Source organism: Coregonus clupeaformis, chromosome 5 (genome assembly GCF_020615455.1).
Source record: "Coregonus clupeaformis isolate EN_2021a chromosome 5, ASM2061545v1, whole genome shotgun sequence".
NCBI classification, from domain to species: Eukaryota; Metazoa; Chordata; class Actinopteri; order Salmoniformes; family Salmonidae; genus Coregonus; species Coregonus clupeaformis.
The window spans coordinates 10,929,060-10,944,023 of record NC_059196.1 but is presented as its reverse complement, the minus strand read 5'-3'; the positions used below and the strand labels follow the sequence as shown (position 1 = coordinate 10,944,023).

The 14,964-nt window shown below is 44.3% G+C and overlaps 1 protein-coding gene across 3 annotated transcripts in view; it reads left to right on the top strand.

Moving 5' to 3' along the window:
• Window positions 1–14,964, top strand: part of LOC121560385 (protein phosphatase 1 regulatory subunit 37) — a 49,769-nt gene that overhangs the window by 20,082 nt on the left and 14,723 nt on the right. For all 3 annotated transcript variants that reach the window (XM_041873385.2, XM_041873381.2, XM_041873388.2), the window contains exon 2: window positions 10,288–10,385. In XM_041873385.2, coding sequence (XP_041729319.2) covers window positions 10,288–10,385 — 98 coding nt within the window. The remainder of the gene's footprint in view (window positions 1–10,287; window positions 10,386–14,964) is intronic.

Genomic DNA, 14,964 nt, shown 5'->3' with positions numbered 1-14,964 from the left:
TTTCTCAGTGCCCTACCTGTATTCCCTCCATTCTTCACCCCTGCCTCACTTCCACGTCTGCTTACCCTCTTTGTTCTCCTTCTACCTTTTCTGTTCCCTCCTCCCCCCTGTTTTTCTCCCCTTGAATTCTGTGCTGTCAGCAGTGCTGTCAGAGTTTAGCGGAGCTCCTCGGTCTCCGTCCTTCGTTCCTTCCTTTCTACCTTACACACCTGCCTGACTGACTCTCGTTCAGTCCTCTCCATGATGCAGTGGCCATACCGTTTTTAAATTACTGCTATCCTCCCTCGTTCCCCTATCCGGTTTCTCTCATTCACCTCTGTACTCTGCCATATATGCCTACAGTGTGTGTGCCGGGCGGACAGTGTAGTGATGGTACCATGTCTCTATGCCTTCAGAAAGTATTCACACCCCTTTACTTTTTCCACGTACAGCCTGAATTTAAGATGGATGAAATTGGTAATTTTTTTGTCACTGGCCTACACACAATACCCCATAATGTCAAAGTGGAATTGTGTTCGTATTTGTGAACCCATTGATGGCAAAGAAACCCCTCTTGACTTCAACCTGTTGTGCGATGGTGTATGAAAATGGTATGTTACTGTTCTTTTTGCTGATGATTGCATCCAAAACATTGGCTCATCGAGGGCTGTGAAATGCCGATCGGAAAGTTCCCGCTGAAAAGTGCCTGTTGCCAAACACCCGAGGGTGGATAGCACTTGGATGTGCACCAGAATGGCATGTTTGCCTTTCTAAAGTAGGTCTTTCATTCTCTCAAAAATCCTATAAGATTGGTTTTGGGAAACAATATCTGATGAGCCAATCTGTATTTTCTTCAAAAAAGTCCCACCTGCTCTAAAAACTCACTGTACTAAATGCAGCGTGTTGCAAATCTTCTAACAGAGCAGTATCAGCAATCTCTCATTCGTTTCCCATTATCTCAGTCTTTTATAGTATTTCAACAGTGGTTTCACTTTCACACGTGCCTCTAATTTAACAAATGACTGTACTTAATATGGATTGTTATCGTAACAAATGCACTGATGTGGTCTGCCAATATAATTAATGTTCCATGAATTTACAATAAAATAGAACAAATTATTGAGTTATTACTCTCACAATTTCAACATATATTTTCCCCATTCTACACTTGACAAGCAGTTCCCTTATTCCACCACTGTGCGTACGTATGGTCATGGCTGTGTGTAAATGTATGCACACTCTCAAGCAAATGTTCATATTGATAAATCTCACACTTTGAGTGGAAATGATCCCCAGCATGGTTTACTCACAGATTTGTGCCTACGCATGAACGATAAATGAGACCCCAGGTGTGCAAAGCTCTTAGAGACTTACCCAAAAAGACTCACCGCTGTAATCGCTGCCAAAGGTGATTTTAACGTATTGACTCTGGGTTGAATACTTATCTAATCAAGATACTTTTGTATATATAGTGTATGTGGACACCCCTTCAAATTAGTGGATTCGGCTATTTCAGCCACACCCGTTGCTGACAGGTGTATAAAATCAAGCACACAGCCATGCAATCTCCATAGACAAACATTAGCAGTAGAATGGCCTTACTGAAGAGCTCAGTGAATTTCAACGTGGCACTGTCATAGGAGACTCAAGTCAGTTCGTCAAATTTCTACCCTGCTAGAGCTTCCCCGGTCAACTGTAAGTGCTGTTATTGTGAAGTGGAAACGTGTAGGAGCAACAACGGCTCAGCCGCTAAGTGGTAGGCCAAACAAGTTCACAGAACGGGACCAGCGAGTGCTGTAGCGTGTAAAAATGGTCTGTCCTCGGTTGCAACACTCACTACCAAGTTCCAAACTGCCTCTGGAAGCAAAGTCAGCACAATAACTGTTTGTCGGGAGCTTCATGAAATGGGTTTCCATGGCCGAGCAGCCGCACACAAGCCTAACATGCTGACTAGACCGGGCACGCGCGTGTGTCCGTCATCACGCGCATCTTGATTTTGTCCATCCACACCAGATGCAATCAGGACACGCAGGTTGAAATATCAAAACGAACTCTGAACCAACTATATTAATTTGGGGACAGGTCGAAACGCATGAAACATTCATGGCAATTTAGCTAGCTAGCTTGCTGTTGCTAGCTAATTTGTCCTGGGATATAAACATTGGGTTGTTATTTTACAAGGTCCTCTATTCTGACAATGAATCCACAGATGAAAGGGTAAACCTAGTTAGTTTCTAGTAATATCTCCTCCTTCAGTCTTCTGCTTCTTCTTCTTCGGACTTTATATGGCGGTTGGCAACCAACTTTTAGGTGCATTACGACCACCAACTGGACAGGTGTGGACCTCTTTCAATCACCCAAGTGGGTATATGCTCCTAAAAACAAATGAGGAGATGGGAGATGGGAGAGGCGGGGACTTGCAGCAGTTCAAAAATAGAACCAAGTTCAATTTTACCGCCTGCCTACGCGCGCGAGCAGTTTGGATGAAATTATTGAATAACATGTACAGTACCAGTCAAAAGTTTGGACACATTCAAGGGTTTTCCTTAATTTTTACTATTTTCTACATTGTAGAATAATAGTGAAGACAAACTATGAAATAACACATGGAATCATGTAGTAACCAAAAAAGTGTTAAACAAATCAAAATATATTTTATATTTGAGATTCTTCAAAATAGCCACCCTTTGGCTTGATGACAGCTTTGCACACTCTTGGCATTCTCTCAACCAGCTTCACCTGGGCTGCTTTTCCTTCACTCTGCTGTCCAACTCATCCCAAACCATCTCAATTGGGTTGAGGTCGGGTAATTGTGGAGGCCAGGTCATCTGATGCAGCACTCAATCACTCTTCTTCGTGGTCAAATAGGCCTTACACAGCCTGGAGGTGTGTTGGGTCATTGTCTTGTTGAAAAACAAATGATAGTCCCACTAAGCGCAAACCAGATGGGACGACGTATCGCTGCAGAATGCTGTGGTAGCAATGCTGGTTAAGTGTGCCTTGAATTCTAAATAATTCACTGACGGTGTCACCAGCAAAGCACCCCCACACCATCACACCTCCTCCTCCATGCTTTACGGTGGGAACCACACATGCGGAGATCATCCGTTCACCTACTCTGCGTCTCAAAGACACGGCGGTTGGAACCAAAAATCTCACATTTGGACTCATCAGACCAAAGGACAGATTTCCACCGGTCTAATGTCCATTGCTCGTGTTTCTTGGCCCAAGCAAGTCTCTTCTTCTTATTGGTGTCCTTTTAGTAGTGGTTTCTTTGCAGCATTTCGACCATGAAGGCCTGATTCACACAGTCTCCTCTGAACAGTTGATGTTGAGATGTGTCTGTTACTTGAACTCTGAAGCATTTATTGGGGCTGCAATTTCTGAGGCGCAGTTAACTCTAATGAACTTATCCTCTGCAGCAGAGGTAACTCTGTGTCTTCCTTTCCTGTGGCGGTCCTCATGAGAGCCAGTTTCATCATAATGCTTGATGGTTTTTGCGACTGCACTTGAAGAAACTTTCAAAGTTCTTAATTATTTCCGGATTGACTGACCTTCATGTCTTAAAGTAATGATGGACTGTCGTTTCTCTTTGCTTATTTGAGCTGTTCTTGCCATAATATGGACTTGGTGTTTTACAAAATAGGGCTAGCTTCTGTATACCAACCCTACCTTGTCACAACACAACTGATTGGCTGAAACACATTAAATTCCATAAATTAACTTTTAACAAGGCACACTTGTTAATTGAAATGCATTCCAGGTGACTACCTCATGAAGCTGGTTGAGAGAATGCCAAGTGTGCAAAGCTGTCATCAAGGCAAAGGTTGGCTATTTTGAAGAATCTCAAATATAAAATATATTTGGTTACTACATGATTCCATATGTGTTATTTATAGTTTTGATGTCTTCACTATTATTCTACATTGTAGAAAAGTAAAAATAAAGAAAAGCCCTTGAATGAGTAGGTGTGTCCAAACTTTTGACTGGTACTGTATGTGTACATTTATTTTGCAATGCCCGTGCACGTAACACGAGCGGTGTGGTCAGCATGTAAGATCATCATGCGCAATTCCAAGTGTCGGCTGGAGTGGTGTAAAGCTCGCCGCCATTGGACTCTGGAGCAGTGGAAACGCGTTCTCTGGAGTGATGAATCACGCTTCACCATCTGGCAGTCCGACGGACGAATCTGGGTTTGGCGGATGCCAGGAAAATGCTACCTGCCCAAATGCATAGTGCCAACTGTAAAGTTTGGAGGAATAATGGTCTGGGGCTGTTTTTCATGTTTGAGGCTATAGGTCCTTTAGTTCCAGTGAAGGGAAATCTTAACGCTACAGCATTCAATGACATTCTAGACGATTCTGTGCTTCCAACTTTGTGTCAACAGTTTGGGGAAGGCCCTTTACTGTTTCAGCATGACAGCATGACAAGGCATGACGAGGTCCGTACAGAAATGGTTTGTCGAGATCGGTGTGGAAGAACTTGACTGGCCTGCATAGAGCCCTGACCTCAACCCCATCGAACACCTTTGGGTAGAATTGGAATGCCGACTGCGAGCCAGGACTAATCGCCCAACATTAGCGCCCAATCTCACTAATGCTCCTGTGGCTGAATGGAAGCAAGTCCCTGCAGCAATGTTCCAACATCTAGTGGAAAGCCTTCCCAGAAGAGTGGATGCTGTTATAGCAGCAAAAGGGGAACAACGCCATATTAATGCCCATGATTTGGTAATTAGATGTTCAACGAACAGGTGTCCACATACTTATGGTCATGTAGTGTATATTAGTGTTTTATTTTTCATAAATACTATCATTTCTTTAAGAGTATTCTTCCATTTTGACAGTGTTTAGTGTAGATCATTGGAAAAAAAGACATCCATTTTAATTCCAATTCGTAACACAACGAAATGTGGAAAAAGTCCAGGGGTGTGAATACTTTCTGAAGGCACTGTACATAAACTAATGAAAATGCTATTGTGTTCATTGAAATTCATTTTATTTCATATTCTGTTACCTAGGAGCTTAATAAACACAACCAAATGATTATTTTTGCAATAGCATATATTAAATGTATTTTTTAGACTGTTTGAATGTTGATGTCCAAAATCAATGTCAATGGCTTGAAGCGGTCCCTCAAGGCCTTTCTAGTGTTAATTTACGTGTTGTAGGCCTATTGATTAGAATCAGCAAGCTAAGGCTCGGCAGCAGCACTTGCGGTAACTTGTGCACTCCATGACGGCTTCTTGAAGGCTGGCCAATACCTACAGTAGTGTTGTAATAGCATAGCAGCCCCAGAGACTGACTGTACAGGTTCTCTCATATCTTTTGTTCACTCCTCGCCTGGCCACCACCTCACCACTGAGGTGAATTCTGTCGTTGTTTATAACATGTAGCCCAATCAGGGACCGTCTGTTGATGAATGTTAGCTTGAGCTCACAAAATATGGTTCATTGGCTCAAATACCTGCGTTTGTGGCATACATTTAAATAAGCCTAACTCTGAATAACAAAGAAAAGGAATGAATAAGAAAGCATCAAACTCCTTGAACATTGATTGTCATACATTTTTTTAGACAACTTATCTTTCAGAACAGCGCCGACGAACCCAAGGTATTTTTTTAAAATTGCCTTTGTGCAGCCAGGTGCTTTACAAACAGGTTATTAATGTTGGCTATAGGTAATCCTAGTGATAATACGTTTGGGTTGTGCCTGCTGCCTGCACATTTTTTATCTTTAAGGAGGGGTAAAATTGTGTATTTGGCACAGTTTGGCTTGTCCTCAGAGCTCAGACAGACAGCATCTCCCTTTCAAACTGTATGTTGGTTTTAGGTAGACTTAGCCTACCATTTAACATAATGCAAGAGGAGGCCTACAATGTAGATTGTAGACAGCGGAGAGTGCCAAAAGCTGCGTAAAATGTCAGAAAACAGTTATCTCGTTCACCTCTCCAATGTTGGATGATCACGGGCATTTTTGCAGCAGACACTCCATTGTCTGGCTTGTTTTAAAAGCTTCATTTCCCATTTTGTCCAAATCGCATTTTATTTGAATGTGACTTATTGGTCTAAGCATATCTTTCATGATCAACTTTCAAATGAATGTAGGAGGCCAGTAACATAGTTATATCTCAGAAAGTTATGTTTGTGAATAGCTTAAATAAAAACATGGTATGGTAATAATGAGACAGAGAACCAACAATTGCAAGATAGAAAAATAGAATGGGAAGTTTAAACAAACCTTTTAAGTTTCTGGCCTCCACCTGACCAATGTTTTAGGAAAATAAATTGTGTGCTGCTGGAAAATCCTTGCAAACCAAACAGCCAATAATATAGGCCTACACTAGACTACTATCAATAAAATGTGAAGTAAAAGTTACTTGTACAAGTTAAACAGATATGTATATTATTGTGGAAGTGTTTTAATCATAGCCTTGAATTGCACAACGGGCATTACATAAGTTCCCACAGCAGCGTTTCAATCAGCGGGGATAAAAAATGTCACCTATAAAAAGAATATCACATATTTGGATAGGCTACAAATTACAAAATAAAGAAAGTAAAGAAAAATAAGAATGAAATTAACTAAATTGCAGTGTAAATAAGACTACAGAATAGTCTAGCCTACATTTATTTTGAATAAGACACGTCTGTGAATACAGGCTCTGAAAATTTTACAAAAAGTGCAATGAAGAACCTGTTGGACTATTTTAATTTTCATTATATTAACCTACCTAAAGGTTTCTGGCAAGGAACACAAGCATGTTCACCTTTTCTGGCTTTAATAGACTGCGGAGTGGGGTAACAATATCGCCTGCTGTAGGCCTACTGAAAACACGTTCATACGGAACGCTTTTTGCACAGATGTAGAGGTATTTGAGGGTGACATTGGCCAAGAGCGGAAAGCGACCCTCATTCCCTCGCTACCATGCCCAGTGGGTCATCATCTCCTCCGATTCCATTTCAGAGTAGCTAGGTAGGATGTGAGCTCTGCGCTGGCCCGCTGTTGCGCACTGTGACTGCTTAGCTCTTCGAAGAAGACTGCCCAGTGATGGCTTCTATGGTGAACGTGCGCACTCGATCTCAGTTGAAATTGTCCGAAATCGGAAAGGGTCTCGTATCACACTGTAGGCCTACAACGTTTGGTTCAAAGTTATCGTTACCACATATTACCATATGATTGGTTTATATTTATTTAATTATTTGCACATAAGAAAATACAGATTTCCACATTAGTCTAATGATTAGACTTTAATCAGTGGGTTGTGCATGACACAGGCCGCATTACAGATTGTTTACTGCATTGCTAGGCAACGCAAGGACTTAATAGATGATACAATTGTATATCAACAATGTTTGGACAGGTCGATGGGATAATGTGTCATTCCAGACATCACCCAACCCTATTGTGCTGCTTAAAGGTGAATTAATGCTCTGCTGTTGCAGTAAAACCCACAGATTACTGGGGGAGGGAGAAGTCCAGACTTTATGGCCACTGTAGCTTGTATTGCACCTCTTTTCCTGCTTCTATTTACCTTGAGCTGGATCTGGCCAGGGAGCTATATGGTACACACTGTGCCCCTGGCTTCTCAACAGAACACTCTCCCACTCCTACTCCAGTTCCTTACTTGCTGAGGCCTAGCTCTCTACTGTACTGAGTAACAAAGTGATCATGATTATTCAGAATATCGTGTGTGTGCATGTTCTTGAGAACCAGGGGAGATTCTCCAGCTCTGGGCTATGGGAATGTGCTACCTTCTTGCGCCTCACGTCTCTCTTTCCCCCTCCGGAAAGAATTTACACTCACCCCTGCTCTACAACAACCCTGTAAGCAATGTCTAATGCTTTTCCCAAGGACATGTTGTACACATAAGCATATACACACACACACACACACACACACACACAGAGCGTTGACAGGAGCTGACGTGTACCTCAGTGTGAGCCTCAGTTCTCAGGGCTGTTGCCACAGGCAGCGCTGAACCGAAAGGGTTAGTGTGCAGGGTGTAATTGGGGTTAACAATTGAACACTAAAAAACATGTAGCACTAATAATAGATTTGTTTTGAAGGGAGATACTTGATCTCTGTTTGTTAGTTTGAGGAGATCTCATAAGAGGCGGGCGACGATTGAGACTGTTTTATTGAGTTGGTGCCTGCCCTGGATGCCAGCCAGGTGGTTCTAATACAATCCAGCCCCTCCTGGATCAACAGGTCTGTGTACACACACACACACCCGAGGTAGACAAGGCAAGCACACGCACGTAGCCTACACTCTTTCTTTCTCGCTCTGTCTCACACACACACACACTCACACGTTCACTCACCCTATCTTCAGAGACATTTTGTTTTGACTGCTTTTTAAAGCCGTGTCCCTGTGTTGTCTGCTCTGCCGTATCCACATCAGTCCTGTTATAGCCCAGCCTCAGCCTTTTGCTCTGTGTGTGACTGAGCGGAAGGTGTGATGCATAAGCAGTGCAGCTCTGTCTTTGTGCTTCCAAGGCCCTTTAGTGCAGCCTGCCAGGGTGTTCTTACAGTCTGTGTCTGAAGGCAGGCAGAGCGGAGCCTCATGATACTGATCCCTGGTCTGTCTGGCCTAGTTGCAGGTAGTTAGAATTGGCTCGGGAAAAAGAGGACTGTCGGTCAAAGGTGTTTTGTGTACATGCATTAGAGGGAAAGCGTAACGCCTGCACTATTAGGTGTCGAGAAACATATACACACACACACACACACACACACACACACACTTTCCCCAATGTCTGTTTCTATCTCTGTAACACAGTGTTGTTGTCCAGTGGTGCTCCCTGGTCATGAGTTATTTGGGCTGTGATTGGAGCAGATCACACAGCAGTGTGTGTGTGTGTGTGTTGGGGAACACTGAATATGTGTCTCTACCGCAGACAGACAAAGCCACAGTGTGTGACTCCCGCTAGCAGATCACTTACACACACCCTCTCATACTCGCACTGCCAACTGTACAGGCTCACATCTGTTAGACACACACCGGCCTACACCCTGTGTATATGGACATGCACACAGACTAACATGTTCGCACACATCCATGTTCTCTCTCTCTGTCTCTTAAACACACACACACGTAGACACAGTAAGCCTAACTGTGCGATATATCCCCTGGCGACTCATTGCTATTATTAGTCTCTTGACCATGAAGGGGTTAGAATGACTGATAAAGCCTCAGGTTTCCTAGAAGCCACTAGGACACAGTGTAATCTGCGTGTTGTGGATTCATTTCAATGGGCTTGATGGGTTACGATCCCACACTACGAAAATGCCACTGCAGCGCCTGAATGTCTATGTTTGAACCATACTGTATGGAGTCAAACCGCACGGCGTCCCTGTGCACTGCATTTCTATCTTCAACACAATCTTTAGCCTGGTCCCAGATCTGTTTGTGCTTTTGCATGATCCATTGTCATTGGGCGAGCTGAACATGACTATTCCATTAGGAGTTGGCAGGAGAGCAGAAGCAGACTGGCACCCAGGCTAGGATGACTGGCCTGTCACTCGGGAGTCAGATGAAGGGTGGGGAGGAGAGGAGAGAGGGAGGAAGGGTAGAGGGGACAATTTGTCTCACCTTAGCATAGGTAGCCAAACTGCTGATCTCGGCACAAAATATCAGACCTTTATTCATTGTGCGCGCACACACACTCACAGCATATGCATACACTTGAGACACACACACCTGTCCTTTTGTCTGCATTTCTCTCATTAGTCTCTCTGAGCTGAAACAACGGGGCTGAAGCTGCACCCGAGTCATCTGACCAGTTAGCCCTGAGAGAGGGTCTGGGGTGGCAGTGCCTCTCACACACACGTGCTGGACTCTTTAGAAAGCTGCAGTACAGAGGCACCTTGGGGGGTCTCCATGTTGTACCGCTCTCTCCACTGAGAAGCCAGATGCAGTCTGAACACTCACACCAGCCATTTATAGAGAGTGGATCTGGTTGGCTTCGTTCCTGTCCATTTGCTAAGCAGATTGCAAATCCTGTGTACTTACTGTGTCTCAAAATACCACATGCTCTCCTTCTGTATGACTCACTGTGCCACCAAGGAAGATGTTTTTAATGTGTGAAATCACTGAATGTTTTCGCCAGTTGCAAATGTTTTATATAGAGGTGAGAACGTAGCTAGGTAATGTGAGAATGTAATGTCAACATGTTGTCAGTCGTACTGTGCTATAATGTCTGTGACGCAAACTGATGTCATCAACAGGCCACTTTTTTAGTATTGTCGTGTGTGTGTGTGTGTGTGTGTGTAGTCATGTGTCTCACCTTGTTGCTCCAACTCTTGTTTTCCAGCCCAGAATGTGACGGTGGATGAGATTCTCTCTGCCTACAGACAGGCCTGCGTGAAACTCAACTGTAAACCCATCCCCAAAGTGCTCAAACAGATGCAGGTAAACCTGAATGAAATACACACACACACATATAGCGATAGATACAGTGGGGAAAAAAAGTATTTAGTCAGCCACCAATTGTGCAAGTTCTCCCACTTAAAAAGATGAGAGAGGCCTGTAATTTTCATCATAGGTACACGTCAACTATGACAGACAAAATGAGAAAAAAAAATCCAGAAAATCACATTGTAGGATTTTTAATGAATTTATTTGCAAATTATGGTGGAAAATAAGTATTTGGTCAATAACAAAAGTTTCTCAATACTTTGTTATATACCCTTTGTTGGCAATGACACAGGTCAAACGTTTTCTGTAAGTCTTCACAAGGTTTTCACACACTGTTGCTGGTATTTTGGCCCATTCCTCCATGCAGATCTCCTCTAGAGCAGTGATGTTTTGGGGCTGTCGCTGGGCAACACAGACTTTCAACTCCCTCCAAAGATTTTCTATGGGGTTGAGATCAGGAGACTGGCTAGGCCACTCCAGGACCTTGAAATGCTTCTTACGAAGCCACTCCTTCATTGCCCGGGCGGTGTGTTTGGGATCATTGTCATGCTGAAAGACCCAGCCACGCTTAATCTTCAATGCCCTTGCTGATGGAAGGAGGTTTTCACTCAAAATCTCACGATACATGGCCCCATTCATTCGTTCCTTTACACGGATCAGTCGTCCTGGTCCCTTTGCAGAAAAACAGCCCCAAAGCATGATGTTTCCACCCCCATACTTCACAGTAGGTATGGTGTTCTTTGGATGCAACTCAGCATTCTTTGTCCTCCAAACACGACGAGTTGAGTTTTTACCAAAAAGTTCTATTTTGGTTTCATCTGACCATATGACATTCTCCCAATCCTCTTCTGGATCATCCAAATGCACTCTAGCAAACTTCAGACAGGCCTGGACATTTACTGGCTTAAGCAGGCGGGACACGTCTTGCACTGCAGGATTTGAGTCCCTGGCGGCGTAGTGTGTTACTGATGGTAGGCTTTGTTACTTTGGTCCCAGCTCTCTGCAGGTCATTCACTAGGTCCCCCCGTGTGGTTCTGGGATTTTTGCTCACCGTTCTTGTGATCATTTTGACCCTACGGGGTGAGATCTTGCGTGGAGCCCCAGATCGAGGGAGATTATCAGTGGTCTTGTATGTCTTCCATTTCCTAATAATTGTTCCCACAGTTGATTTCTTCAAACCAAGCTGCTTACCTATTGCAGATTCAGTCTTCCCAGCCTGGTGCAGGTCTACAATTTTGTTTCTGGTGTCCTTTGTCAGCTCTTTGGTCTTGGCCATAGTGGAGTTTGGAGTGTGACTGTTTGAGGATGTGGACAGGTGTCTTTTATACTGATAACAAGTTCAAACAGATGCCATTAATACAGGTAACGAGTGGAGGACAGAGGAGCCTCTTAAAGAAGAAGTTACAGGTCTGTGAGAGCCAGAAATCTTGCTTGTTTGTAGGTGACCAAATACTTATTTTCCACCATAATTTGCAAATAAATTCATAAAAAATCCTACAATGTGATTTTCTGGATTTTTTTCTTCTCAATTTGTCTTTCATAGTTGACGTGTACCTATGATGAAAATTACAGGCCTCTCTCATCTTTTTAAGTGGGAGAACTTGCACAAATAGTGGCTGACTAAATACTTTTTTGCCCCACTGTATATAGAGAGGGAATTTTTTTTTACTATCCACACAAGTTGCCCCATATCTAAGGAAGAAACACACAGGTTAGCCCGAACAAAGTGTAGGCTTTAAATAATTTATGTGGATCCTCAATAACACACACACACACACACACACACACACACACACACACACACACACACACACACTCATTCTCCATGCCACTACTTCAGTAGCCTGATAACAGCACTGAAACACTAGATTTAATTCAGGCTTTATTAGCTTTGGAGTCCTGTTGTGGAGCTGGATTAGGCCTACATCTGGACTTTAAATCCCCAACACCATCACCACCTCATCAAAATCTGGTACTAGTGAAACCCTCTCACCCCTCATCACCCCTGGCACCCAATCAAACACCACCTGACCTCAAACCACCCTGCTGGGGCAGCTCACTCACACCCACCATGGGGATTGTCATGTTGCTAGCTGGGCTTTGCTGACAGCAGCAGGGGGATTTATGTGCTGTGTCTGTCTTGTTTGTTGATGTCTGTTGTTTTCCGTTCGCTCGGTCATGTGCTCTTATCCCTAAGAATAAGTAGCTCCTGAGATCTGATAGGGAATGCCTCTACTCTGATGCCTCGTGTGTGTGTGTGTGTGTATGTGCCCACTCATGAACGTGTTAACGCATAAGTGGGCATTGTTTGTTTTCATTCAGTTGAAAGCCTGTTATGCAGAGACTTTTCTTTGTCTTGGCAACAGAACTGGAATGAATGGAGAAACCTGTGAAAGGCCTATTTCACCTTAAGTGTCTGGGCTGAATAAGGGGAATGTATAACAGATTATGACACGGACCGTGGCTGTTTGTACTTGGCTTATCGCTGTCATACAATCACAGATGGAATGGAATGACGGATGGTAATGAAGAGTGAAACGGAGGCCCAGCCATAAGTAGCAGAAGAGATGGGGAGTGTGTGAGCCTTCTACTGTAAGTTGCCACGGTTTCCTGCCCAGCGACCACACACTCCAGCATGTCTCCTTCTGCCGTGCCGTGTCATTGGAAAGTTTGAGTATTTACGGAAGTGCTTACTCCTCAAGACCAACCCCAGAACTCTGGCCACCCATCCACTCACCCTTAGCACACAGGCATTCTCAAACACACACCCTTGCACAGTACAAACAAACATACACACACTTAAGCTAAAGCGGCCTTCTGGAAACATTCTGTTGATGGTCAATAGCCTTCTGTTGATGGTCAATACACACCCTGTTGCTTGCATACAGAAGTATGGGCTAATGTTTTAATACCCACAGTAGCTTCCCTAAAGTCTCATGAACAGGTTTGTCTTTCTCTGTTGTGTGTCTTGTCTTAGCAAGACAACGGGCTTCAGGGTGTGTGCGTGCGTCTGGGATGGCGGTGTATATATGCAGTGGGTGAGGATGAGCTCATAGGGAAGAGTCACAGAGGGTGAGTGACGGAAGGGCTGGCAACAGGATGGGGAGTGCATGTACACATCATCACTGTCGGATGTTTGCAGTTTGCACTGCCACATGCCACTGCCCCCACACACCACACACACACACACGTACTCTACAAACACACATTTTTGGTGAAATAATTGCCTCCCTCTTTCCTTCTCTCTCAACCCATTGTACTGTCGCCTGGCTATTCATCCTCCTGCACCTCTCTCTCTTCCTCGCAAAAAAAACCTTGCTCAATCCGCCTCCTCTCTCTCTCTCTCTCTCTCTTTTGCTCTCTCTTGCTTGTGTGTGGGTTTGTGTGTGTGATGGAGGCTCAGGAAATCTCCCGTCACCCCACTCAGGCGGTGTTTAGTCATTGGGGAGAGAGAGGGGGTAACATCACGCACACTTGTGGAAAGACTCATCACTGCGCTAAGCTGGCCTTAAATAAAGCCTGGGTAACTTTCCGCTGTGGGGGTTAACAGCCAGTGAATACACCGTCGTCAGTGTGTTGGCTGCTGGTCTGCTCTGATCCATGGCCCGGTTTTTCTGCTTAGTCATCCTTGAAAAAAAACGGCTGTATAAACATACCCGTCAAACAAAATGGCTGCCCAGAAAGAGGCGTTTTAGTGTTTTTTTCCCCTTCCCTGTAAATGCACTCTTTATTTAGTGTGTACTGCGCACGTGGTGTCCGGCCAGGGGCCTACAAGTTACCTACATTAAGTGTGTGTGTGTGTGTGTGTGTGTTTAAGGGGCTCTAGCCTATTCGGCGGCTGTGTGTGGAATACCTGAGCCTCAGTATCCCCAGCCAGAGCCCCGGGGCTTAGAAGCTTGGCAGCCCTGTGTCACATTTCTCCCTCCGCTGCTCCCCCCTCCGCACAAGGACATTCAATCTCCCTCTCTGTCACACACACAACTATAGATGTATACGCACATGTACACACACTCAAGAATACACACACTCATAAGGACACAGATTTTCACTTTGGCATACTCGTGACTCATTCAAGTGTATAGGCCTACACACAGGCTCATTATTCAGGTACAGACATACCTGCAGCCACACAGTCCTATTGTATCCTATTGTGGAGGCCTGTGCACTGCCGTATCGGGTTCCCTTTCCATAGTTTTTCCCTCTCCCCTCTCAGAGACACACACATAATCACCCCAGGTAGGAGAGTGGAGGACCTACCAATCCCAGAACGCCACGGAGTCACACAGAGTGCAGGACGCACACACCGTCAGCCCCAGAAAGTTGTTCACTCAGATTAATGTATCTGTACCTGAATTGGTGACACACACACACACTATTCAGTACCTCAATGGGTCTCACGTGTCTTCACTGTGTGCTGCTCACACACACTCACCTTTGCGCTCACACTCACACTCAGTCACATTCACATGCTTCTGGCAACATAGTGTATATTGTACTAATGACTATGTATTCTTCATGACGGGTGACTAAACCAGCTGTAGTAATAGTACAATGACTATTTAATTTGCTCCAG